This window comes from Capronia coronata, assembly GCF_000585585.1.
Source record: "Capronia coronata CBS 617.96 chromosome Unknown acBCG-supercont1.11, whole genome shotgun sequence".
Taxonomy (NCBI): domain Eukaryota; kingdom Fungi; phylum Ascomycota; class Eurotiomycetes; order Chaetothyriales; family Herpotrichiellaceae; genus Capronia; species Capronia coronata.
The window spans coordinates 96,894-123,577 of NW_006912903.1; the positions used below are offsets into that span (position 1 = coordinate 96,894).

A 26,684-nucleotide genomic window follows, 5' to 3' on the forward strand; every position below is an offset into this window, starting at 1 on the left:
GCAGCTGGGTGCCAGTGTAACGTAACGCTGCTTGGATCCAAAACCCTCTCCAAACTCTCCCATCCATTTCTCTTAACAACTTGAACTTCATCCGAGTGGCAGGGTGCCATCCATTCCCATCCATTCCCATCCCTCTATCCACCAATCTTTTTCTATCCACTGACCCATCGTTGCTCCATTCCTGCTCTCCTCTTATCAAATCTCCTCTTTGAGATACTCCCGTCCAGCCCACTCTCCCCTTCGTAGCATTACATTTCCCTACTACCTGCCACCTCCCGAGACCGAGTCCCCCGGCGTAACAACAAATGCAACATCACCTCATCTTCCACTTACCACGTTTCCAATTCCTTCGGGTTCGCCAATTTGTTGCCTAATGCCTTGTGCAAACGCCAGTGCCAACCTTGACCACCCCCGGAACGCCCGAATGACTGCACCACTGGCCACCTCCATGCGTCTAACATCCGCGGCTACCTGTACCGGCTCCTGACCGAATCTATGCTCCATTCCTCCCTCGTATAGCCTACTTACCTGCTTTTTCATCCAATCACCGAGTACATGGGCGGAACTCGTGGTCGCCAGATACTCTCATGGCGGCCGCCAACGGGGATGTCCCATCCCTGTGGGACGAATCGAGGTATGAAGCATGCCGTCACTCCAAAGTCTGGCTATAGCTTCCCCGGACTGACTATACATAACATGACAGGCAGCTCGGCCAGCTGTTTATGATGGGCTTTGAGGGCACCACCATCACCGATCAAGTCAAGACCTTGATTGAGAAGTACCATGTAGGCTCAATACTACTCAAGGCTCAGAACCTCAAATGTGCAACCCCTTTTTCACCTTGTCTTTAGCGATCCCCTGCTTTTCGTGCATACCGTCAATTGACACTGACAAATGGAACAGCGGCCGAGCAAACCACTCAGCTTGTGCTTGACCTCCAGACTTTAGCCCAGCAAGCCGGCCATCCTGTTCCACTCCTCATCGCATTGGATCAAGAAAATGGCGGAGTCAACAGCCTATACGATGAAGTCAACATCCGTCAATTTCCCAGCGCAATGGCCGTCGCCGCCACTGGATCCAAGAGATTGGCCAGGGACATAGCCAGAGCGACGGCACAGGAGCTGAATTCTTGCGGCATCAACTGGATCTTGGGTCCTGTGCTTGATGTTCTCACTAATGCCAGAAACCAGCCTCTTGGGGTGCGGTCAATAGGTGACGATCCACATGAAGTATCAGCTTTTGGGGTTGAGTCGATAAAGGGCTACCAGGAAGGGGGAGTCGCTACCTGTGGCAAACACTTTCCTTCTTATGGCAACCTCGAATTCTTTGGTGTGCCAGATGATGTGCCTACCATTACGGATTCGCTCGAGCACTTGAGCCAAAGCGCACTGGTTCCGTTCCGTGCCGCAATTGCTCAGGGTATCGACTCGATGATGGTTGGAGGAGTTGCCATGGCGTCCTCTCAGGTCAATGTAATGCATGCTTGTCTCTCGGAGCAGCTCGTCCGAGATCTCTTGCGTCATGAGATGCAATTCGAAGGGGTTGTTGTCTCGGAGTGCCTGGAAATGGAAGCTCTTAGTCGCAATATCGGGATCAGTGGCGGCACCGTCATGGCTTTTAAAGCCGGCTGTGATCTGATATTGACGTGCAGGACATTGTCCGTCCAAGAAGACGCCATCAACGGTCTCAAAGCGGGCTTGGATAATGGAATGATTGAACGCTATCGAGTGCAAGAGTCTCTGCGCAGGATTCTCAAGATGAAAGCGAAGTACACATCTTGGGAAAAGGCATTTTCCCCCGCTGGGATCGAGAATCTTGCGCGATTGCAACCTCTCCATACAAGCATTTCTAATACTGCATACAACAAATCGATCACCGTCGTCCGAGACGAGAATCATTACTTACCATTATCTAGAGTTCTTCAGCCCGAAGACGAGCTTCTCCTGCTGACTCCTCTTGTCAAACCTTTGCCCGCCTCGGCTCTGTTCCACCAGATGCAAAGCGAGATGTCATCGGTGCCGACTTTTGGAAGGAGTCCGAGTGTCGACACGAACACCTCAGTCATGAGCGGCGAACAGGTCTTTCGAGAGCTTGGAAGGTCTTTAGCCAGATATCGGAACGGCAAGCTTTCTCATACTTCATACACCGCGAACGGCGTGAGACCGTTGCATGAGAACTTGCTGAACCGAGCACGTGGCGTGGTGGTGGTAACGGCCGATGCCGGCCGCAATAAGTATCAAAATGCCTTTGCGAAACATGTCTCTATGCTGTGCAAGCTGGCTGTTGGAAGAGATGGGTCGCGCAAAGAGAAGCCATGCGTTGTGGTTGCCGTCAGCTCTCCGTTTGATTTCGCGTCGGACACAACGATCGGCACGTACGTATGCACGTACGACTTCACCGAGACTGCCTTGAGAGCCCTGGTGCAGGTACTGTACGGCGAGCTCAGCCCTGCAGGAGTGCTTCCAGGATCGTACAGTCAAAAGCCTCCGACCAGTCATTCTCGGCAGCAGTGGCTGGTGGAGAGTTTCAATGAGGAACGTGACTCCGCGGCACTGGACACGTTGCTTGTTCTGGCTCAAAATGAGCCATCAGTCAATGCCAGTGCGCTGAAAAATGCCACCACCAGCACTTTTCTGCTCCACGACCCAGATGTGGAACAGGCTCATTTCGTGGTCAGAAACAGCAGCACGAAAGAGTTGTTTGGGTTTTGCACAACGTACTATCTCAAAAAGACCGCCGTCGGTCATATTGGAGCGATCATCGTCGACCCTGCACGCCGAAAAATGTCGATAGGTCATTCCTTGCATGATCGTGCTGTGCGTGCATTGCTCCAGAAGAAAGGCATCACCAAATTCCAACTTGGTGTAAGATTTCCCAACGTGTACTTGGGCATCCCCCGGTCAGATCCTGTCGAATACAAAAGACTCCGTCAATGGTTTGCCAAATTGGGCTGGAATACATCGCTGTCCAATCCTGTCGCGATCATGGCATTGCAAGATCTAGCAACGTGGTCAGCCCCTGAAGGACTTGGACAGGCATTGGCCAATCCCGAGGTCAAATATGACCTTGTGTTCGGCGCAGAGTACGCCGACGCCATGATGGAACACCTGACCAGGTGTGCACGTAGCGATGTGCAAAGCATCTATCAATTGGCGTTGAGCAACAAAGAAGGCGCCGGTATCATTCGGGCTAAACGAGCCTCAGATCATTCTATTTTGGGGAGTATTTTAATCTGCCGGTCGGAATCCAAGATCGCTCGATTCATCCCGTCTCTGTACAAACAAGCCGGCATGGCTTGCATATCTTCACCTGTGATTTCGACCATGTTTAGCGACCGGATTTCCATTTTCCAGGGGCTTATGTTATTGGGACTGCGTCAGCTCAAAAAGCAAGGGTTACGGACCGTCCTGCTGGATTATGTGAGTTGGGATCATTTTCGCCCTGAGCTTTCACTGACCGTCTTGCAGATACGTGAAGATGCCACCGCCAACAGTTTGGCAGCTCTAGGTTTCACCGCCGCCAACAGCTTTGAGGAAGTCTCGAGCGATCCCGTACATTGGACAATGATGTCGGGAACTTGAATGATGCATCACCGATGACGGTCGATCATTGATCCTCTTGGTGCCGTTAGAACCAGGACCCGGAGCTCAACTGAGCAGCTGCTCAAGGCGTCTTTTACGGACTTCACCATCCATGCTTACCAACTTCTTGCGATGTTATCGCAAGGATGGGTTGATCACCACCGAGGAAGGATGGTCTACCTGGATCTCCGATGTCATTGGATAGTAGAGTGCACCGGTTCTGACGTGGCTAGCCCCCTGGTTCGGAACTGAAACTTCCTGGACTCCTGACAGGCGCTCGCTTCGTAAAGCCTATATCACCACGAAGCAGTCAAGCGCATGATGCGCATCCAGCGCGGGACGATAGCATAAGGACCGCGCCATATCAGGAATATCTGGCGATCAGTACAAGCATCTCCAGTCTGGAGTTGTGAGCAGCAAGTGGCTATAGCAAGCGTGCCGATGTCGACAGACCATAAGACTTCACTCGGCTCATGGTTGGTCTCCTACCCTCTGTGTATGGCAGATGCACCATTGTCCAAGAACAAGTGATGCTGGCACGGAGGGCCGAACCGTAACTTGGCCATCTTCATCGCCGATGATGGCACGAGGTCAGGATACGGAACATAAGACCCGGTCATTGGACCGCATATTGGACCCGTCGGTCCCCGGATAGCTATGCAGTTTGGCCTGGCGAGCGATTCAATCAGAGGCTAGCTTCACCGAGACTTACGGAAGCACCAAGACCACCCCTATTAGGGAGATGGTGCGATTTCTTCTCTCGCCTGGAGAAGCGCCTGTGCCGCAAGGTGGTTCGTCAGATAGAACGCGTAGACAAATGGCAGTAGGTAGGTACCTTAGGTAGGTAAACGAGCTCAGCATGGGCCTTGTCCCTGCTCCAGTCGAAGCGAAAAGCAATCTTTCCCGATTGAGGCAAATGGAGCGATTCTGCCAAGCGCGAGGACGATTCGCTCTCCTCTTGTTGTCTCAGTCCACTCTTTGGTTCCGCGAGTCAGTGGGCGAGATGCGAGCAGTATGCTATCCTTGTTCGGGGATGTTCTCTCCTGGCGCAATCCCCGGAAGTGCCATCTCACCGCCACATATCTATTACTGAGGGGAGGCTTTTGCCTGATAGATAGCCTAGGTTGGCGTTAGTCTGTTTGAGCTCGCGAACCACAAGGAATCGCGGTTTGTATCGGATACACGAGGTTGTGTGATGACGGAAACCTGCGAAAAGATTGGCCAAAGAGTCGCACTGTCGCACAGGAAGGTTGACCTCTGCTTTTCTTTTCTTTTCTTTTCTTTCTGTCGCAGGGATAAGCGGTATCGGTATGAGGCAATCATGCAATTAGGCAATCAGGCATGACACTACTGGTATGCCAGGGCCAACAGATGACGGATGGCAGGATGAGGATGAGGAGAACGCAGGCGTGATCGCGGGATGGAGAGGATGGTTGGGCTTTGCCGTTGTCGGCAAGCGCATGCGTGACAGGAGCTATTCGTATGCATGTCAGGCCTTGGGCATAACGATGATCAGCAATTGAGACACGGGAGGATCAGACTAGAGTAGTGGACAGATACCTATAGTACCTAGTATACCTAACATTCCTCTGTACCAGTTGTGCCTAGCACAGATACGTGGTAGTAGTCGAATGCACCTCGGACAAAGAAACCCTTCGGGAGCGCCGACTGGTTCTGGGGGCCGGAGGAGACCAGGGACCCGCATTACCTGTCAGGGTTAAGTTCGGTTTCTAGCAGAGTTTTGAGGCTTCCAAGGATGCTTCGGTGCAGGATTCGATCCTCATACTAGTAGAGCAGGTGGATTCGCAACCCAGACATTTCAGCGATTGTGGGCACGGCGCTGACTTCTCAGGTCGAACCCAGGGACGTTACTTTCTATCTGGTCTGTTTCCAGTGTCTGACTGGTACGACAAAAGGACCAGGGACATAATGGTAGTGCCAATGGAAGTGAGGAGCAAAGTATCGAGGGTTGAGGATCGAGCAATTGGCGAGGTCAAGGATTGAGTGAGTGCGAGAGTTTTGGGGGAGGGAGTGCCTGCCGGGTATGGAACGGGTCCCCTAGCTCTTGAGGTGGTCTGTTCCACGCGCCAATCCCTGAAATCATCAATCAGCTCGCTCTCACGGCGTCGGCCGACGAGCAAGAAAACAGGAGATGAACTGAACTGTACTGAATTGAACTGCTGGAAACGATGATGATGAATGGTCGGGCACATCAGTATTGATCAGGGCTGCCACTGACTAGTAGCTGAGGCCGTCATGCCTGTTGGCTCCTGCATGCGCAAGTTCGTCCCCCTAGTGTCGCCTGGCAGCAGCAATGACGCCTCCTGAGCCCCCCGAGCCCCCGTTTCCTTCTAGAAGGCCGCTATTCAGTCTTCCACCGCCCAACGAGCGCCCCTAAAGCGGGTTTGCCCCGAGGCCCACGCACCCACAGTTGTTGCTGCCGCCGCCCCCATCGCACTAATAACTGGCAAGTGCGCCGCGACTATCGGTAGCCGTGGCCTACCAGACCAGCCACCGCGCAATCCAAGTCTCTCTTTCTCCTGTAGTTGCGGGCTGGCACAACGTCGATGGTAGCGACAGCACATGCAGCACCCAACCCAGGAGAGGCTCAAGTCTCACTCCAATTGCGAGTGCGAGTGCGGGTGCGGCACTGCCAGCGCCATTCTTCCAACCGGGTTTCATTGGCGCCGGCAGACTGAACCGGTAGGGGACGTGTTCAACGGTGTGGTGCATAGATGCATGGATACAAGGACATGGATTTCACACATAAGAGGAGGAGCATGAGCAGTGAGCATGACCCAGGCAATAAATGGCACGATCACCGCATCAATTGCAAAGCTACCTAGACTATTGTTATATCGTTGGACAAACTAGTATCCATTGCCGACCTTATATTTTCGCGTCCTTATTCACTGCTCTTCATGCGTCAATACAATCACCGTCATCGACATTCTTCTCGTCCTGACTTTTTGAGCCTCGTCGACGTCGTCGACGACTTCAATCAAATCGAGCGAATGCAATCCAGAAGGCGCCAGTGTCGAGCAATTTAGTTATCAGGCACTTCGTTCGGCCCCTAAAGCGCGATTCGACCAAGCCCTAAACTTGTCCCGCTCCCGCCTCCCAATACCCACTCCACTACTGGCGGTGGCCTCCGGCTGATCGTGCGGCCTAAGGAGCCCCGAAAAAAGCAGCCACAGGCATATTGACTGCCAACTAAACTGCATGCACCGCTGTTTAAACTCACCTGTCCGTGCTGATTAACGACCTCCCGTCCCGCCTCATCTCTATTTCCATTCTTTTTTCGCTCTGGAGCCGGTGGCGCACATTACCTCTGGTGAGCAGACTCTTCCGTTGCTCTTGAGAATGCAGACGACGACAACGAGGACAACGACAACAACAATCTTTCCTGTCCGGCAACATCTCACCTCGAAATACGTCCCCGTCCTTTGACGTAGCATTGCGTTGCACTTGATCTTCTCCTCCTGGACTCCAAAAGTCCACCGCCTCCACTCGCATATGGCCACCACCATGGACGGCTACGATCCTCTCGCGATGCCTTACCTGCATAGTCCCATGCCCTTTACGGGCGGAAGCATACAGAACTTGGACTACATGAGTGTGCCCTCGGTGATGGACCTGCAAGATCAGTATTCCAACTTCGACTCGGAACCATATATGAGGTAAGGCGCTTGGAAGCCCAGTGTTCTGTGTGTTGTGTCATGTCTGACTTGAGGTCCAAGTGGTGATGAGCTGGGGTTTGCGCCGTCCTCGAGCTTGCAACATCCTGCTATGCTGAAGCGCTACTCTTCAGGGTTCGAAGACCCATTCGCCGAAAGTACTATGGCACAGTTTGATCAAGTGCCCGCTGAAGGCGTGCCCGAAAGCCCGTCGATCGATCGCGACAGCAAATATCTCAGTTTTTCAATGCCCCAGTACAACTTTACGCTACTTGACGACTCTTTCCGTCGGTCCTCGGTCAACATCAATGCTCAACTGCATGGGATGTTCTTTCTAGCCGAGTCGCAATGGCCCGCGACAGCCGATACTCCACCGCCTCCTCCTGAATTGACTTGCTACAGACGCAACCTTTTCCAGATCACTGGATCAGTTACATTACCCCGCAATCTCAGATACGTTTTCACGGATGACGGCTCGCGGATCCCGATTTATGAACTCGAACTGGCAGTGTCCGCGACCGAGTCGGTGGAAGGCAACCCGGTAAAGATCATCTCTGTACCGTGGAAAACACCGGCCAGTGGAGAGACGGCGAAACCAGAAGACAAAGCGGAAAAGGAGCCTCCTACGATAGCTTTGGACAAGATGTCTGGGCAGGATCTGGACACCGACTACACGACATTTCCCATCCAATGGAAGCGACTACAGTTCCGGATAGCCACCGCCAACAACGGCCGAAGAAAAGAGCTCCAACAACATTTCACCCTCCACTTGAAGATCATGGCGTCGTTGTCCACCGGCGGAAAGATTTCGATCGCCGAGGCCCATTCGGGAGCCGTCATTGTTCGAGGAAGAAGTCCTCGGAACTTTGCCGCGCGGAAAGACATGCCACTGAGCAGCAGCTCGACGGCTCGCAAACATCTGCCTTCTACTTCACGGGCCGCTGCCAGTCAGACATCGGCACCTCAAGTCACCTCAGCTCCCAAGGTCAAGACTCCGCCTGAGGAGCCTGCGCAAGTGATGATGCCATATGACAATAACAATGGTGAATTCAAGTCAGCAGAGCCAGACACCAACAACTGGATATCGCAAGTGGTGCCTGATCCTCTCCCTACGCCGTCATACTCGGCCTCAATGAACCCACCTCCGATGCCTACGTATTCTCATGATGCCACCCCCGAGCTTGGTACACCGGGAACTTTCCCATTTACGTTTCCACAAGAAATGGTGCCGACGGTCAACCGTCCGTTGAGCTTACATTTTGGAAGTGATGATGAAGGTAGTCCGTACCCTCAGCAACAAGGATCAAGACATTCATCCCGACCTCCCACGTCGAATCCGTCCCCATCTCTACTCAACAAAGGTCCCGGTCCGCCTGGGGCATATACGAACCACACCTCCCCTGGACAATTGGCCAATACCAACCAGGGGAAAAGTGGTGGTGGAAGCCGGCCTCGACTACAATCTCACGGAGTGTCAGTGACGAGTGTGCCCATGAGCCACCACTCACAGACCCCGATCCCCGCCATCTCGTCGCAACGGCCAGACCTACTCCCCATGAAATCCAGCCATTCGTACCCCACCGAGGGCGAGAGTGCCGATGAACTGTACGAGTATTTCCCTCTGGGGCTAGACGATTGGATGCCACCGGTGGACGCGGTGTTCCGGCCACACGTCGTCCACCATAGCGGACCATTACCTCCTGATCCACGATCGCCAGGGAGGCATACCAGCAAGCGATATTTCAGCGAGGTGGTATAGTCTACTAGGCTGGGCCGTTTGGAAAAGGGCCAATGTTGGCCGGACACTGGCCATCATACATACATACATACGTACGTACGTAACTAATTTATGCGTACATATAAATGTACAGTATGAGTGCATGCTTGGGGCAAGTCGATGATCTATGATTCTAGGCATGTACCACCTCCGGGAGGAGTACGCTACAATTCTCGCCGGTATATGTTTAATCATCTCAGCTTGGAGAGAGCTTTCACACTCTGACGCACCCACCCATATCTGTATCAGTGTATATGACACCGGTATGCAAGTAAAGCAGAGCAAATCGGGTTTACATCAACACAACTTCTGTAACGTCGACAGTGCCGACACGTGTTGTATTCTCCTCCAGATGAGATGAGATGTGCGAGCGAGCCGGAACGAAATCTACGTAGTATGGTATCCATGAGTCGTCCCTGTTCACGTACAACGAGTACTCTGTAATGTACTCTGTAAACAAGCCTTGCCGGGCGAGGGTCGATATGTGGCCTGCAGTGAGACGAATCTCCGAATCGCCTCGTCGTTATCAGTCGGCCAGCTTCGGTTAGACGCGGGGGCGAAGCAGGCCGGGCAAAGACTAGCACTGCAAGACGAGCAAGACGAGATTGGAAGATGTGTTGTGTTGGCAGTGCCACAATAGTCTGGACTCTGTAAAGTACCTCTTCAATGCGCTGTAATCTGTAGGTAGGGAACTTTTCTTTCCCTCAGTTAGTATCTTACAGATATGGGCAAGTTCTGTGGATTCAAAGTTTGCGATTTGGCTTGCAATGCAGTGGTGGAGACCAGAGACCATCGAGCATTTTTGTCCTCGGGACTAGTAGTGCCGGTGGTGGGAATTGTGGGAAGCCGGAGATGAAGGTAAGTGATACACAATCTACAGAGTAAGTACACACACACCGCTGCACACCACACCACACCACACCACACCACACCACACCACACCACACTTACCTCCTTATTCTTATGTGTCTGCGACCTTTGGACAGAGAGCCAGACTCAAAGTCTTGTCTGTACCTACAACTCTGTTACTCAAGGTGTCAAGTGATAGTAGGTAGGTATCTAGGGAGGAACGTGATGGGGAGTAGGGATGGAGGGTGTCAGGTATGGAGTACGTACAGTACAAGTAAGTTGAACACTGGCAGGCTGATATTGTGGGTGTGGTGTGTGTGTGGGACTTCAAGTTGAAGAACTTTGTTCCCGAAGCTTCCTTTCCCTCACTGTAACCTTCTGGTGCGCTTCTAGTGTCATTCTAGCTTTTCCGGCCATGCCAGTGCCACTCAGGCCGAGTGATGGGGCATGTCTTTTTTTCACTCTACTGCAATGCAAGTCTGACCTGACTCAGGAGGGTCGCTAACTTAGGGTGCAGTAGTTAGTGCTGCTGGTGGATCGGGTAGATAAAGTAGATGATGGTGGTGTTGATGGTGTCCTACTACTACTACTAGTCGTGTCAACGCAGCCGTTTCGAGTCCACTGCGGTTAGATAGGTAGGTAGGTGGGTAGATACAGAGTAGTGCGGTGGGCGGCGAAGGCGGTGGCGGCGCTGACGTCGATGGCAACCCATACAGAGTACAAGAGCACAAGACGTAGATACTGGCGAGTAGTTCAGGTCCTAGGTAAGGTACCTAGATTAGATGGTGAGTACGTTAGTAGGGAAGCTGTACCACCTGCATTAGAATTGAACACTGCTGAACTTCGTAGGAGATACTCTGTAGATGGACGGAGGGAGGGCTATGTTAACTGATTTCAACCATGTCAATGAATTGTGGTGCAATGCAGTGGGTGTCGTGTGGTATAGTACGATGGGGGAGGGACGTGGGAGTGGGTGGGTGTCTAGGTAGGTGATCGAGTGATCGAGTTGATCTGATGGATGGATCGACGGGATCGGTGATCAATTGTACCTGAATCATGCCATGCATGCATGAGATAGTGGTTAGTATATACCTATGTAAGTATGTATCTAAGGTAGATAAAGATGCAGATAGCTACAAGCTTCGGGCAAGGTACCTTACCTTGCCTTATCGAGACAGTCGTTCCCGGTGCCTTTTAATAGTACGGACTACTTACTACGTAGTAGATCATGTACCTTGCAAGCTACAGATAAACAAAAAGCCAAGGACAGGCTAGGAAAGACAAGATAGCACGAGGAACTAGGCGGTAGTAGTATGCAGTGGTGGTATGGCCGGGTAGATAGGCAATTGAGGAGTGGTCGGAGGGGACCGAAGATTACTCTACTACACTAGGAGTCAGTAGTAAGTAGTAGGAGGAAGTGATGAAGATGAAGATGGTTCTTCAAGTTCCCACCGATCCAGTAAAGTCAATGATGTTCACATATAATAGACCACCAGATATCACAGTACAACTAAGTAGTATAGAATTTCAGGAGCTGATGTCGATGTATGGGGGATGGATTAAACCCAACAGCATTACGACAGCCTGGTCGGCATTCGGGGTCCTTTACAGAGTCGACGTACCCTGTACCTTATCAGGCATTCAAGTTGTGTCTGCTGTGCGGTGCATTATCGCAGGTATCTAGGGCGCCTAAAACACTGACTGTATCACTAGCACTAGTAGGTAGTAGGTGAGGTCGTCTACAACCTGACCTTCACTTCAGCATGGAGCTTGGATGGGATGATAATTCTAGACATTCAAGTTCTTTCCTCTACAACTTCTTCATGCAGACCACCAAGGTGCTTCAGGTAGGTTCATTACGAGACTCTCCTTGAAACGACCTTCAAGAATGAGAAGAAATGAAGCTCTACTGCAGCCTGCAGCTTCCGCCTCGCCTCCCCTCGATCTTCAAACTCGTGAAAAAGACCTGGTTCAACCTGGTCTCAAAATGCACGCAACAGTGTTCTACCCTTACTCCCCCCTTTTCTGTCTCCAGCCTCAACATGACATGTCCAGAACGCACTGTGACGGGTCATCTGCACATTCAGCACCAACAACACTGAACTCCGAGTCTGCAACATGGAATCGCCCTCTCTTTCGAGCGACTGAAGCTTGTAAGGAGGACTGTCAGTCTATCAGACGCTCTTGTTGACGAGACCAACATCCTCGAAGAGCTGACCTGACGACACAGCAAGCTTGACCTGTTACTTACACGTTGTTCTTCTAAATTGATGAAGATATACTTTGTATCTTTGCCCGGCATCTCAACGTGCCATATGTCTTTCGATTCAAGTTCACATCAACCACAACAACAGTCTTTTCCTGGGTCATCTGCCGTGGTCCTCTCCTTGTCGAACTGACGGCAGAGACATCAACTATACACAATCTGGGTCGGGCCACGTGTTAGTGACGTTGGTTGAGTTCGCTGCAACCCCATGCAGGTGGCGCCTCTGGATAACCAACCAAAATCTCATGTCTGAGGTGTGCTCCAGGCCCACCGGTGCCTTTTCTCAAGGTCAGGGAGAGGCCATACCACGGGAGTGTCGCGGGTGAAATAAGAGCGTTGACCCGGACCGTGCGGCATATCCTGGGGCAGTTTGAGGTAGGGCATCAGCCAGACAGATACAAGTTAGCGACAGAGCGGAGTCCAGTGAAATGTAAAAGGTGGGCGACGTGGGGGATATGTTTGCTCGTGTAGAACTTGGACCCCACGACACATTGGCAGCCTAGGGAGTGAAGGTGGACTTGAAGCGAGATCTCGGCAGCCAAGAAGAGTGGGAGAAAGACCCTGAGAAGAGAATGGTCACGGCCACGGCCACCAACTGGAGATGAGCGGCCGCAAGAAAAGCGGAAGATGGTGATCAAATGTGAGGCTGTCGTCGGCTACTATCGGAGAAGACAATCCCGTATTCCTAAAGAGCCGACCAAAAATGTATAATTCTCGTATAACTCTCGACATGATTAATAACTGTCGGGCTGGCTGAACTACTAGTACTCAATTCAATTCCTGGATAGTGACAGCGAGCAGGATGGTGTGGGTTTGGATACTCTGTAGTAGTTGTCGTCGACAAGGCAGAATTCAGGCGGGAACGGGGCACATCTTTACTCCCGGCCAAGGGGTTGAAGGGGTTGTCAGCCTTGTCATGACGATGATGGAGACGGGAGAAATAATGGGGAAAGTTAGGTAGGTAGACGGGAGGTTCATGTTGACCGGTGAGAAGTGCTCATGTTGAATTACACCACCCCCCTATACTCTCACCAACCATCCGGCTGTATCTCCCTCCCTCCCAATTATAAGGCAACCATTCAGAGGTTTGGTCGTTGTTTGACTTCCACATCCCTTGCAATAATGGTGTCACCGGGGAAGTAAATGACGGACGCTGTTTGTTCTCTGTCCCTGCATCTTGCATCTGGTTGTTTGTCTTCCGACCGGCTTTCAACTGCCATACTACACAGCCCTACTACTCTGTAGTGATTTGATCTCATCTCACAGTTCTCTCCATCGGGTTCGGGGCCCCGACACAACCGCCTCATCGACGGCGAGATCGACACTCTTCACGCGTGACCATGTGATTTGATGACTCCGTCTTCAGTCAGCCCTTCGGAGCCCTCCGTCAAGACTACCTACAGAGTCGTACCAGTCAACCTGCTCTGAACAGCCTCTAATGCCCCGCCAGTTCGGCGGGACGGTCACGTTGCCATACATCATTCTCCATCTCATTCATCCATTTCGGGCCCTATACAAACAAACGTCACCTCTTTCAACCTCGGCTGTGCCATGCCGCTGGGCGTGAACGACTTCCGAAGAATCCAATCCATCCCATCCATCCCATCCACCTGGTCTACCATTATTCATTAGAGTTCCTCCCTCGGATACTTGACCTGCCCTGCCAGAACCCAGTCATGGAATTATGCAGCCGCGCCCTTGTCCCCGCTCGCTGTCTCCTCCCGTGGAAAACCCCCCACGCTTTGCTTCGACTGGTTCTCATCATCTCATCTCGTCTCAGCTCATCTCTCTTTCCGCCCGCTCGCTCGCTCGCTCACTCCATCAGGTAGGTCCCAAGGCTGTGCTTCCTCTCTCTTCCCAATTCGAGAATGTTTCGTGTCCATCCCTTCGCATCACTTGTCCTGGTGACACATCTGCTGGATACAGCTGACCTGGGCGCCGTCTTCCTACATCGCCCTAAACACATGGGCCACCTCCAAACGGCGGTCCCACGTTTGCAAACAGGTAGGGAAGAACAAGATGTATATTAGTTTCATTCAGTCCACGCCCTTTGATTGTATTCCGCTTCACTTGAACGGCCTGCTACATCTGTTTCCCCTTCCAGCTGTCTCCTCTTATGTCCTGTGATATACTGTACTACTACTACCACTGCCAGTACTACCATCTATTGTATTGATACGAAGGCGGTTTCATCACATCATCCGGGCCCGGCTGTCTGAACATTCTTCTATACCTACAAACCCAAACAAAACCAGCATCCTGCTTTATCCTCTGCATTCTGCCCCCTCTCAGTGCCTTCTCCTTTTGTTCGGGCTCTCTCTACTATCGACATGGCCCCCTGCCGCTCTCGGGCCGTCCTCTTCGACGGTGTCACTGTCACCGAACATCACCACCGACGCGACGGCGCTTCTGTTCCCACCACTACCAGCACCAACACCACAGCTGGCGCTATCACTGGCAACACTACCATCACCACCAACACCAATGCTGCTGGAACCTATGGTCCAGGTAATCATTGCCAGGGCTGCACCTGTCCACGTCGCACCGTGCCTGTCGAAGATGAATCAAACAGAGAAACCTACGGTCGACAAGGTGGTGGCGGCTGCGGCTGCGGTTGTGGCTGCGGCAGTCGACCCATTCCCAGCCCGGAGATCGAGATGCATGACTATTTCAAACCACACCTGTCGTCCGTCAACACTGACGACACCTACGGTCCCAATGGAGCGAGCTTCAACAACAGCTGGGAGGTGCATGATGATCTCAATACTCGACTGACGAGCCGGAATTTACGGCATCATGACAACGACAGTGCACGAGCAGAGCATACTCGACTGGAATACACCATGTCGGCCATCTACGATGATGACAGCGATGACGATAACAACAACAATGAACATCCATGGTCGCATTTCATCAGTCGTGGCGACAGTCCGGAATACATGGCTCCGCCGACGACGGCGGAAGATTCGTCAGGCATGATCCTTACGGGCCACATGGATGATAGTTGTGGTTCCATGTTCGTCGGGCACGGGCAGAGCGGGCCAAATAGTGGTGATCTCTCCATGTTGTCGAGCTATGAAGCATCCTTCTCCAGAGGAAGTGTCACTGCTAGCCAGATCCTGAGAGGTGCTGGGGCGGCTTTTGGCAACTGAAAGATCAATATCGCTCGACTTCTGACTGGCACATGCCGTAGGTCCAAGTTGGTCGAGTGCGGTTGGTATATGAACAATTGCATTTATGAGAGACGAACGAGCAACACGAACATTTTCCAGGCTGTTGGTACAGGGGTATCATGCATGGTTTTTCTTTTCTTTTTTGCTTGTCATCTGTACTTGGTGTTTGTGATGGGGTCTGTCATGACCATACTTCACCGATGGATGTGTGTTTGCTATGTACTGAAGAGCCGGATCTGTCATGTACAATACCTCCCCGATTGCTTTTGGGTCATGGGGGCTGGCTTCTTGACGAGTTTCAGTCGCTGTGCGTACATCGTGGTGTTGGCTGCTAGTAGTTCAATATTTCATATCAGTTCTCATCTAGGAAACGCATCAAGTTCCAGTTGCCTACTGGTAATGAAGGACAAAGAGTTTTGATAACCTCCTCAAAGATCGTAGGCATCGTAGGCCATCGCAATGTGACCGTTTCCAGCAGCAGGGTCTGAAGGCAAGATTAGACATGGGAGTTGCTAAGAACGTGGTCCATGTACTAGGATGTAGAAGGAGTCGATCCGTACAGATCCGCCTTCCATCTTCCATCAATATCGATCAAGAATGATATAACGTGATATAGGGTGCCTAGAGTGGGTACCTAGGTATGGTGGTTTAGGTACCTTGTATGAGAAGGTAAGGTAGGCATTCTAATTCCGTCCACTACGAACGCCTAAAAGACGATGATTGATTGATTGATGATATCTCCCTAAGAAGACCTGCCCCTCGCCAGGATCCAGAAGTGACGCAGTTCCATCCCCAACTTTTTATTTGCAGACAACGAACTAGACACTGACTGGCATCCATCTGTCTAGCACCCCTCACTACATCTGGTATATGCGGTACAGCATAACATTTATTTGATTTCCGCAGCTCACCTCACGCCTCTCCTCCTTAAGGTATACAATTGAAAACGACACGTACTAGTAACTTGAACTCCCACGCACATACGCATACAACACATTGAGCCTACTCGATAACAAGAACCAACCACCAAGAGCTTGACCCGACCTAGGTCGTCTTCCAAAGTCCCTCCCTCCTATCAAGCTGGAACGAGTTCGGATTCACCTCGACGTTAACGTTAGACCTCGACTCCTCCTCACCTCCTTACCTCCACCCCTTGGACCTCCAGAACTCCGAACTCCGTCCGACAAGACTTTGTTTTCTCTTGTCTCTTGCCAAAGTCGAACGAAAAGAGATGTCTCCTCCCGCGATCATTGCTCCGTCGATCCTCAGCGCCGACTTCGCCGCTCTGGGTGAAGCATGTTCGACAACGATGAGCCAGGGTGCAGATTGGCTTCATGTTGATATTGTACGTTCCGTCGCGCCGGTTTTTCTCTTTTCCTTTGTATTCTTGGTTTCCGGGGTTGGGTTGAGTTCGGGAAAAGAGGAGGATTGACGATTGATGATTGATTGATGATGAGGATTGTCGGATATATGCGTGGTTGTGGTTGTGGTTGTCCTGAGGAAATAAATGGTCGTTGTGAGACAGACAGAGAGAGGCTCAGAGGAGGAAGAGAGGGAGGGAGTCAATGGCATTCTTGCATCTCTTCAGAGCAAAGTGTCGGGCGAAGGAGATTAACATCATCTTCGTTCTCTATCGGGCTATATCATGGAAGAGAGAGGTGGGTTCTCTGTTGACCAACGTCAGGGAGGAGGAGAGGACACAATGCCAGAGCACTTGCCTCCGGAGTCGAGGAAGAGGACGAACAGAAGAAGAAGAAGATGATGGACAACCATCCCCAGAACCACCTGAACCACCCGAACCTTTGGCTTGCCTGCAGAATACAAGTCTCTCAATGGTCTATGCTAATATTTGTCCTTCGCGAGGGAATAGATGGATGGCCATTTCGTGCCGAACCTCACTTTCGGTGCCCCGGTGGTTTCGAAGATCCGGACACATGTCGATCGACCTAAGACTGCTGCTGGACGAGGAACTTTTGATTGTCATATGATGATTGCGGAGGTAAGATGTCTTGTCTTCATGTCTTGATTCCTTCTCCTTTCTACCTGGCTTGTTGTCATCGAACCTGGAGAGGACGAAAAACAACAAAACACCACTGTCTCCATTTCTATTCACTCTGTCCACACTCCCTTTTTTTCCTTTCCAATTCCGGATCCGAGCTTCATAGACTAACCTCTCCACATAGCCACACCGCTGGGCCGCGACGTTTCGCGACGCCGGATGTGATTTATACTGTTTTCACTACGAAGCTGCCGTCACCAGCGTCGCAGCCACCGATCCAGCCGACAAAACGACCACCCGGCCAACCTCTCCGAAAGAACTGATTCGGTATATCCACGAGCTCGGCATGCAGGCCGGCATCGCCATAAAACCCGAGACCAGCGTCGACGTGCTATGGGAAATCCTAGAGACTGATGTTGCTGAAGAGCGGCCTGATGTACGTTTCCCCTTCACTCTCCAGTTTCTCTCCATCTCCTACAATGCCTTCGGTTGCAACCCTCTTATACCGTGCATGTCTCGCCATGACCAGTACGAAGAGAGGTACCTTTTGCGAACTCTGATGTGTTCATTGATTCCATTCGACGGTTCTACCTGCTGGGGCTACAACGCTGACCTCCATACTCAATAGATGGTCCTCGTGATGACCGTCCACCCTGGGTTCGGCGGTCAAAAGTTCATGGCTAGTGAACTCCCCAAAGTCACGGCCCTGCGTCAGAAATACCCCGAATTGAACATCGAAGTCGACGGCGGCCTGGGAGAGTCGACGATCGACCAGGCGGCCGACGCGGGCGCCAACGTGATAGTTGCAGGCAGCGCGGTCTTTGGCGCAAAGGATCCAGCACATGTCATCCAGGTGTTGAGGGAGGCAGTCGAGAAGAGGAGAGCAGGGAAATTATAGAATCGTGATCCCTTGTGAATTGAGGAGGAGAGAATAGAATGAAGAAATCAATTCTCTTGCCTTCCGTCCTTATTAAGGGCCCACTCTCCAGTATTTGATCAAGTGCTTCAATGGTGGTACCACTAGATTGATACCTAGATACATTCTTCTCGTCCGCGACCTTATGTCCAGGTCCAGGTCCAGGTCCAGCGAGAAAGAGTAGGCCCTTCTCTGCGCATTATGATCCACCCACTCATCCTTTGCATCGTACACTGGCAGTGAAAATGACTTGTTCAGGCAATACGTAGTAGAGTACTACTAGTAGTAGTAGGTATGTAGTACGTAGTATATACCCACACCCCTTTACACATCCTTCGCCCCGATTAGACTTCAATCTTCAGCTGGCTGTTGTCGACGAGGAAGTTCATTACAGGGGCAGAAAAGCCGTAGAAAGAGAGGTAAGATGATCAGATGGTCCGGCGTACTTTTCATCCTCCTCCTCCTCCTCCTCGGCCTTCGGTAGCGGTGTTGCTGTCTGTCCCCTTTCAACCCCGATTGTCTGTTATTTGGCCGGTCTCCAGGCTGTTCAGCCCGCTTCCTTCATTGCTTTCCCGGGGTGCTCTGTTCGCATTTCCAACAGCAGGGCGGCGCCGCTAGTCCTCCTGGGCTCCGGAAAGGTGGAGGGGTGTTTATTAAAAAAGGGGACTGAACCATGGGTGGTTATGCGTATGGGATACACAGCCTTCTGAGCTGGTATGGTATAGCTACCTATATCTTGGTGTTTTCCAATCAGGATATCACATTCGAATTAGTCTGGGGACGCCTGAGGTCTCCCTTTCTGTTACTTGGGAGTTGAAAGGTTCTTCGTAATGCATTCGGGATGACTGGACGTTGTCTGTCACAGGTTCAGGGATCTAGTTGGGTCTGGTCTTATGTGCCAGTATGTTTACAACGTTGGCCTTTCGTTCCTTCCTGGGCTCAGCCCTCCGAGGATTGTCCTGTATTGTTTCATTTTGTTTCCTTATTGGTCAAGGTCTTTGGACATGACCAAGCTGTTTTCTTTGCGCGAGTGACCCGCCCACTTCTTCCTGTCCGGTGTGTTCAAACCTACACATCCCACAAAAGACAAGACTGTACCCTTTCTGTCTCCACGTAGCTGTTCGTCTTGCTCCCTCCATTCAATACCCAGTCAGTCCCTTCACCACACCCGCAGCTCCACCAGTTTTACCAAACATATCCCTGACATCGCGAATCAAATGGTCCGGCCTCTCGTAGGCGAAGAAATGGCCACCAGAATCGTAAGATCTCTCAAACACCACGTCGCCCTGTGTCCGGGTCCACACCGACGGCAGAACCCTCAACTCCTTCGGCGAGTGCGTCAAACCCAACTTCACCCCTCCGCCGATATACTCTCTGGTGCGGTCCCTGGTGACGCGGGTGGCCGGATCGTCCCAGTCATGCGTGGCTTCGTAGTAGATGCGCAAACTGGCCGCCGGGCCCATGGTGCTGAACCAGTAGATCGAGATCCACGTACACACTTCGTCGTCCGTCCACGGGTAACTGTCCGTCCAGTCGTGCAGTTTCTCATAGATCCACGCCAGCAGGCCCACCGGACTATCGGCCAACGCGTACCCGAGGGTCTGGGGCTTGGTGCTCTGTTGGGCGCGGTAACCCGAGCCTTGTTCGAGGAACCACTTTGTGCGCGCCAGCCCGGTCTTTTCGTCCTCGCTGTACGGCCGCACTGCATGCTGCAGGGCCAGTCTGGGGTGCGTCGCAAACGACGGCGCCGCGCCTTGGTCCATGTTGATGTGCGTCGCCTTGCAGTGTGCAGGGTACAGCAGGCTGATGGCCCGCGTGATGTAGCACCCCCAGTCGCCGCCCTGGGTGACATATTCGTCGTAGCCCAGCCGCTGCATCAGCGAGTGGCATGTCTCGGCGTATTGGGCGAGCGCGAATCCGCGTTTGCGTGACCCCTGGCTGAATCCGAAGTTGGGTAGGGATGGCGCGACGAAGTGGAATGCGGGTGCTGCTGCCCCTGCTGGGTCTGCTGGATCGGTGTCTGGATTCGCCAGCTTCTCCCAGATCTTGCTGGCTTCGATGAAACTGCCGGGCCAGCCGTGCACGAACAAGAGCGGGATGGCGTGCGGGTTGGTCGAGCGCTGGTGGATGAAATGCACCTGGATGCTGTCGTGGGCGGTCACCGCGATCGAGGTCGTGAATTGCGGCATCTTGTTCAGTTCCTGCTCCGCGGCGCGCCAGTCGTGCTTGTCTTTCCAGTACTTGGTCAGACGCTGCACGTCGGCCAGCGGCGCCCCATAGTCCCAGCCGGCGGAGTCGATCTCGTCGGGGAACCGGGCGAGAGAGAGACGAGTCTTCAGGTCAGATAGAGCAGAGTCGGGAATGGAGATGGTGAAGGGTTTGATGGTGGTGTCTGCCATTGTGGCTGCGTGTGGCTGGAGAGAGACAGACAGAGAGAGAGAGAGAGATGTGTTTGAAGACTGACGTTGATATTGCTTCTTTACCGAAGAGGTATAATACTGCTGTCTGCAAGAGGATAGTGTAGAGGAAATAGAGGGGATATAGGGATAAAGAAAGTCTGCGTCGGTCAGCTTCATCAACTATGTACTCGACTTTGTGCTTCAGCAGTGTGATATAGGATAGATGGAGGTGTAATAAAGATGCATCATCACCACCGTCAGCATGTAGCATGTAGCATTGTCGATCCCTCGGCAGTCCGTCATCAATACGCGGAGGGCGTGGAGATGTCACCAGAGAAGGACAGCCGGGAGGGAGAATCGGTGAGATGATTGCCTGTTCGGTAGCGTGTCGGGTTCAGCTTTGAAGTTCGCCCTTTGGACAACAACATCGTCGAACGAACCCCGCAAACAAACAATCATTGATTTATTCGTTCATCTTTGTCAGCTACTAGAATGATTGGTGTGAGGGTGTGATGAGATTTGGACCGGGGATTGTAGACTCCAGCTGGATCCCAGGCGGTCAACTCGCCTGTACGCTACGACCAATGAGAGAGGAGGAGAGGGGAGATACAAATCATGCAATGATCCAAGTCATCAATCTGGAATATTTTGGTTCAACTATCGTGGTTGACTATTATGGCACCAAAAGAAAGACTGTTCTCCAAAACATACATCATCAACACAGGCAAAACCTCATCCAGAGATCGGATGCCACCTCAAAAGTTGAGACCAAGAGGGTTGGCTGCGGCAGTCGAATTACCTCCAACCTTTGACCGGGCGGCAGACTTGGGAGCGGTGGTGCCGTTGGGCTTCGCGGGCGTCGACTTCTTGACTGCTGTTGGCTTTTTGGTCGGGCCTGTCTTCTCGCTGATCGTCTCCTTAGGCTTCTTCCTCATCGCGCCTGGGTTTGGCGTTGAGGAGATCTTGGCTCCTGCCGATGCAGACTTGGCCGAGGCCGTGGACGCATGCTTCTGAACAGGAGCAGGAACAGCAGAGGTCGACTTCTTCATTGCACCATTTGCCTTGGGCCCGGGTGCTGGCAAGGCCTTCCTCGGCATGCCTGCTTCAATCTTCTTCTGAGGTGCGGCGCTTCTGCTCGTGGTCATCAATGTCTTGGAAGGACTGGACGTGGCTGGTGCTCGGTACAGCTGAGGGCTCGTCACTTGTCTCTTTCCGCCCGTCACCCCTGAGCTCAGTCCCAGGGGGTTGTTCGCTGTCGGGGCCCTGACAGCATCTGCCCTGGTCCAGTCCATGATGGCATTGCCATAGTCCTTCACTCCGTCTCCATACCTTCGAATCGAGCTGTTGATCCCCTCGCCCACTCCATTGATGCTGCTTCCTACTGCACTGACTGCCCCTCCAGCGAAAGAGCCCGCACCAGACACCGCACCAGACACGGTCGGAGCAAGGGCCTCGGAGACCTTGCCTAAAACCCACTGGGTCGCCATTGTTTAAGCCGACGGTGTAGTGGTCGACTTCTTGGGGCCGAGCTTGGGAGGCTTCCTCTTGGGTTTGTCACCCGATTGAGAACTGGCAGACGAGATCTCCTCGACCTTGTTTTCACCCTTCTCGGAGGCCGGGGCTGGCTCCAATTGCTTTTGGTGGGCTGGTGGTTGACGACTGTGTACCAACTTGTCTCTCGGTAGTGGTCGAGGGGTGCTAGGGTCTTCCGGCTGCGGTTTAGGTGCAAGTTTGGGGAGGGTGCGGACTTTCCACTCGGGTTTGGCCTTGGGGGCTTTGTATCCTCGAGTGGCGGTGACGTTGATAAAGTCCTTGTCGAAGAAGATGTCAAAGGATACGTTAGGCATTGGGAAGAACACTCAGTCTATAGCAGTGACTGAGCGTGGAAGGATAAAGACTGAAGTGTATAATTGAGTCAAGTAACAGGTACTAGTATCATCCAGAATATACAGAAGATAGAATGAGATATGTCGAGAAGATATTAGAGAACAGAATACTAGTAGACACTTCAACTGCCCATCTTCCCTTCAAGTTGGGATTCAACGTCATCAAGGGGAATTCGTCCAACTTGAACTGGAACTGGAACTGGAACTGAATTGTTCGCACCGCCACAATCGGCACTGCACGTCGATATCTTGCCATGTTCCCTGCTTTTGCCCGGCTTCTGCACCCTTCACCCCTGTCAAAACAATCAGTCTGGACACCTGTTGACCGGGATGCCCTTCTCCAAACGACCTCTCACTGTCCTTCGATCGCTGATGTCCCCCGAAAAGGACGATCTGTCTGGGATGCGCGGAACCGGACATTTCTGCCATTCGCTTACTCTGTACGCTCCTCACCTGTCCTACTACGCCAGTGGGTTGAACTGAATTGTGAATGAATGGCTTGAACGCCACAATGGATACAAGCTGTCATCCAGACATCGATCAAAGAACGAAACCTCTCCCCAGATCATCCCTGTCGTCCTCGACCCCTTCCTTCGTACGTCAGAGGTGGCGTTCACAGATTCCAGCCTCTCGTTGCAACAATTCCATTCTGAACAGTTGACTGTCATCACTACAGTACAACGAAGTGGGCAACATCTGCGGTGGTGAGAATGCTTCTATGATCCGGTCACCACAATGTAAAACACCAACAAGAAGGTTCGCATCACCAGCAACAATATGTCCGTGTCCAAACCAGGCCTCGAGCCTGCTGCGGGCTTGTCGCTTGAGTCCAAAGCAAACCGGCCTGATCGTGTGCCTCAACAGAAGGGGGAATATTCAATTGCCTCGCGTGCCCTGGCATTATCCACGTACTTTCTATCAGGGGCGCTAGCCATCAACCTCTCGCAGTTCTTGGGTACTCCTCTGTATCTGGTCAACCAGGATTGGTACAATGCATGGATTGCCTTCACCAAGCAGTCCTTTGGGCTGCTCACAATGTCCTTGACCCAGACCTTTGCACCAACCAAGGTCATTATCTCCGGCGACGCTACGGTTCGAGGTCAACTGTTGCAATCGACCGATGGCAACCTGGTCCTCGACTTCCCCGAACGGCTCATCATGATTGCAAATCATCAGATCTATACCGACTGGTTGTATCTGTGGTGGATCGCATACTGTAATGGCATGCACGGTCGGCTATACATCATCCTCAAGGAGTCCCTCAAGAAGATTCCTGTGCTAGGATGGGGGATGCAACTCAACCAATTCATTTTCCTCAAACGGAAGTGGGAGGAAGACAGGCCCAGCATGGCTAGTGCTCTACAACGACTCAACAACCCTACAGATCCAATGTGGCTGCTGTTGTTTCCTGAGGGCACGAATTTAGCCCCAAGTACCCGGGCGACAAGTGCGGCGTGGGCGAAGAAGAACAACATGCCCGATATGAAGCATGTACTCTTACCACGAAGTACAGGGTTGCACTTCTGCCTAGAAGAACTCAAAGGAACAGTCGATTATGTCTATGACTGCACCGTAGCCTACGAGGGCGTTCCACGCGGGCAGTACGCACAAGACATCTTCACACTCAAGGCTGGCTACCTCGAAGGTCGACCCCCAAAGTCTGTGAGCATGCACTGGCGTCGCTTCGCTGTCAAAGATATTCCCCTACACAACGATAAAGCCTTTGAGCTCTGGCTCATTGCCCGGTGGCGGGAGAAGGATCTTCTCATCGAACAGTACCTCCAGACAGGTCATTTCCCTGCCGACACGGGCGCGACAAGGTACAAATCTGGCAAGATTCTACGAGGCTGCGGACATATGGAAGTTCCTATACGAGCGAGCCATTGGTACGAGTTTCTGCAAATCTTCGCTCCAATGGGCATCCTAGCTATGGTTCTGTATATCTTCTACGGCGACCTCCCCCAGCGATTCTGGAAGAGTATCAACAAACAGGCTCTCCAGTCTGGAACGCAGGACATCAAGCAGGCCGGGTTGAAGGCCGGCAAAGAAGCAAAGTCTATGAGCACAGCCGTTCAAGGGCTGACACTTGATTCCTTCTTCGAGCCGACCCAGCAGCAAGAGGCATTTAAGTCCGGTGCCATGGCGGTTCAGAAACTCCTCAACTCGCCCTCTGCACAGACTCTGCTAAACCGGGCCGATTTCATCCAACAGTTTCTTTCTGATCCGCAGAAAATGGTTACCGATAGTATCACCACCCAACAAACAAATTTCATGCAACAGCTTGCATTGGAGGAAGCACGGAGGCAGCAGAGCAAGATATCAGCTCCGTCGAGCGGGACGTTGCAATCAGTCACCAATGGGATGGGGGCCAAAAGGAGCACTTTTTGGAATGCATTGGAAGCAGAAGAGAAGAGCAGACAAGGCTTGGTGGCGTCGACACCGGGTCCCAAGGGATCAGGAGGTACATTTTGGCAGGAACTTAAAGCTGCCGAAGAGAAGAAGAGCGCTCCCAAAGTGACGGAACGGGCGATGAATACGTTAGGAGGCCAGAGAGGTACCTTTTGGGACAACTTGAAAGCGGAGCAGAGTAGCCGATATGGCACGGTGAAGACTTTGTCAAGTAATGCCTCGACGGCCGTGGCGTCTGAAACCTCGACGTCGACGTCGAGCAAAAGAACCGCACCCAAGCTTGGGACGGCAAAGCCACCTTCAAGGACTGCCAGTGCACTGGGCACCGGAAAATCAACCAAGAGTTCTTCTGTGAAGTCTCCTTCAAAGGTCCCAAATCAACAACCTCAACCAGCGGTGAGTTCAATACCGGCAACTACCACAAAACCCGCGAGAGGTGGCAAGTCGACCGTTCCAAACCCGAAACCGGCGACATCAGCGTCGTCGACTGTATCGACGAACAAACCTGCACCGTCAAACCTGAAGCCGGCCAATGCATCTCACCCACCTTCGACCCTGAAATCATCACCTGCGAAAACAGCAGGTTCAAAAACGGCTCCGCCTCTAAAGTCCGGCCCCAATACCACCAAGAAGGATATTGCTCCTGTCAAGAAAATAGGGGCGCAACCCTCATCAACGTCCGCTGTTAAGAAACCAGCAACTACATCAACATCCAGCTCCAAGGCGACACCTCCTTTAGCGAACCCAAAGGCAACGCCTGGTAAGACGTCATCACAGACCCCTGCTCAGATTAAGTCGAAGTCGAATTCGACGCCAACGACGAAGACGACGACCAAATCTATCGCCTCTGGACCACCGAAACTCAAGTCCTGAGACTTAGCTTTGCTTTTCATTATTGAACCAGAAGTTGTCTGGGCAAGGCCTGACGCGGATTTCGGTGACTCTTGATATCATACCTCATTTGAACCCTATGATCAGCCACTTCGTTCAATGAGAACGAACTTTCCAGATCTCAAAATAAGGAGTGGATCTGTGTCATTGCTCGTGGAAATGCTACTCATCCATGCTTTTGGTCGCTGTCTACGGCGATATGTTTTGATATTGTTTCAGCGAGCGGTGTATTTTATGTAGGACCTCTTTACCTACTCAGGTAGCCTACTGTATTCTATTCTACTGTGCTTAAGGTATCTATACATATGTATAACTAGTGCATTCGATACGAATTGATCTGATCATCACCGTTTCGAGCCTTACCTCTGCGCCTTCAGTACTGCCGGCTATCTGTATGTACATCCCAGCCTTGTTGCTTCGTTTGTGGATCAATGATACACGTTAGCCCCTGAGATTCACTCAGCCTTGCATGCCTGATATATAACATACATAGGTACGGGTGTATATTCATGTGGATGCATATCGATCACTACAATCAGGTAGTATTGTGTCATCGGAAGATACTAGATAGATGGCTTGAAACATAGCCATTGATGTATATCTAGATGCCTCAGATCGACCCTTGGTAGATTGGTAGATTGGTAGTTCGAGAAGTTGTTCACATTCACAGACTCAGAATCACACACAGGAAATCCAAACACAGATCGACTCTATTGTAGACTCTATTGTAGAGGAGTGAAAGACAAACATCAACCATGGTAGTCGTCGTTCACAATCAACTTGTCTCATGTTTGTATTACTTGGCGACCAGAGCCACTTCACTACAAAGTGAGTTGCTCGTCAATTGTGTATTGATCATAT

The 26,684-nt window shown here is 51.9% G+C and overlaps 8 protein-coding genes across 8 annotated transcripts; 5 read left to right on the forward strand and 3 right to left on the reverse strand.

Moving 5' to 3' along the window:
- Nucleotides 1-587: 587 nt before the first annotated feature.
- A1O1_08814 (uncharacterized protein) lies at nt 588-3,581 on the forward strand (the record flags this gene model as incomplete). Its single annotated transcript, XM_007729672.1, has 4 exons — nt 588-634; nt 704-822; nt 904-3,419; nt 3,468-3,581. 4 exons carry the CDS (start codon nt 588-590, stop codon nt 3,579-3,581), a joined length of 2,796 nt encoding a protein of 931 aa, XP_007727862.1.
- A 3,528-nt stretch (nt 3,582-7,109) lies between these two features.
- Nucleotides 7,110-9,017, forward strand: A1O1_08815 (uncharacterized protein; the record flags this gene model as incomplete). Its single annotated transcript, XM_007729673.1, has 2 exons — nt 7,110-7,261; nt 7,322-9,017. 2 exons carry the CDS (start codon nt 7,110-7,112, stop codon nt 9,015-9,017), a joined length of 1,848 nt encoding a protein of 615 aa, XP_007727863.1.
- Nucleotides 9,018-14,480: 5,463 nt separating this feature from the next.
- On the forward strand, nt 14,481-15,302 carry A1O1_08816 (uncharacterized protein; the record flags this gene model as incomplete). Its single annotated transcript, XM_007729674.1, has 1 exon — nt 14,481-15,302. The coding sequence occupies one exon, from the start codon at nt 14,481-14,483 to the stop codon at nt 15,300-15,302; it is 822 nt and encodes a 273-aa protein (XP_007727864.1).
- A 1,252-nt stretch (nt 15,303-16,554) lies between these two features.
- A1O1_08817 (ribulose-phosphate 3-epimerase) lies at nt 16,555-18,220 on the forward strand (the record flags this gene model as incomplete). The annotated part of the gene is made up of 4 exons (XM_007729675.1): nt 16,555-16,668; nt 17,194-17,322; nt 17,507-17,758; nt 17,951-18,220. 4 exons carry the CDS (start codon nt 16,555-16,557, stop codon nt 18,218-18,220), a joined length of 765 nt encoding a protein of 254 aa, XP_007727865.1.
- Nucleotides 18,221-19,377: 1,157 nt separating this feature from the next.
- A1O1_08818 (microsomal epoxide hydrolase) lies at nt 19,378-20,637 on the reverse strand (the record flags this gene model as incomplete). The annotated part of the gene is made up of 1 exon (XM_007729676.1): nt 19,378-20,637. The coding sequence occupies one exon, from the start codon at nt 20,635-20,637 to the stop codon at nt 19,378-19,380; it is 1,260 nt and encodes a 419-aa protein (XP_007727866.1).
- Nucleotides 20,638-21,392: 755 nt separating this feature from the next.
- A1O1_08819 (uncharacterized protein) lies at nt 21,393-22,124 on the reverse strand (the record flags this gene model as incomplete). Its single annotated transcript, XM_007729677.1, has 1 exon — nt 21,393-22,124. One exon carries the CDS (start codon nt 22,122-22,124, stop codon nt 21,393-21,395), a length of 732 nt encoding a protein of 243 aa, XP_007727867.1.
- Nucleotides 22,125-22,127: 3 nt separating this feature from the next.
- A1O1_08820 (uncharacterized protein) lies at nt 22,128-22,484 on the reverse strand (the record flags this gene model as incomplete). Its single annotated transcript, XM_007729678.1, has 1 exon — nt 22,128-22,484. One exon carries the CDS (start codon nt 22,482-22,484, stop codon nt 22,128-22,130), a length of 357 nt encoding a protein of 118 aa, XP_007727868.1.
- An 816-nt stretch (nt 22,485-23,300) lies between these two features.
- Nucleotides 23,301-25,805, forward strand: A1O1_08821 (uncharacterized protein; the record flags this gene model as incomplete). Its single annotated transcript, XM_007729679.1, has 1 exon — nt 23,301-25,805. One exon carries the CDS (start codon nt 23,301-23,303, stop codon nt 25,803-25,805), a length of 2,505 nt encoding a protein of 834 aa, XP_007727869.1.
- Nucleotides 25,806-26,684: the final 879 nt, after the last annotated feature.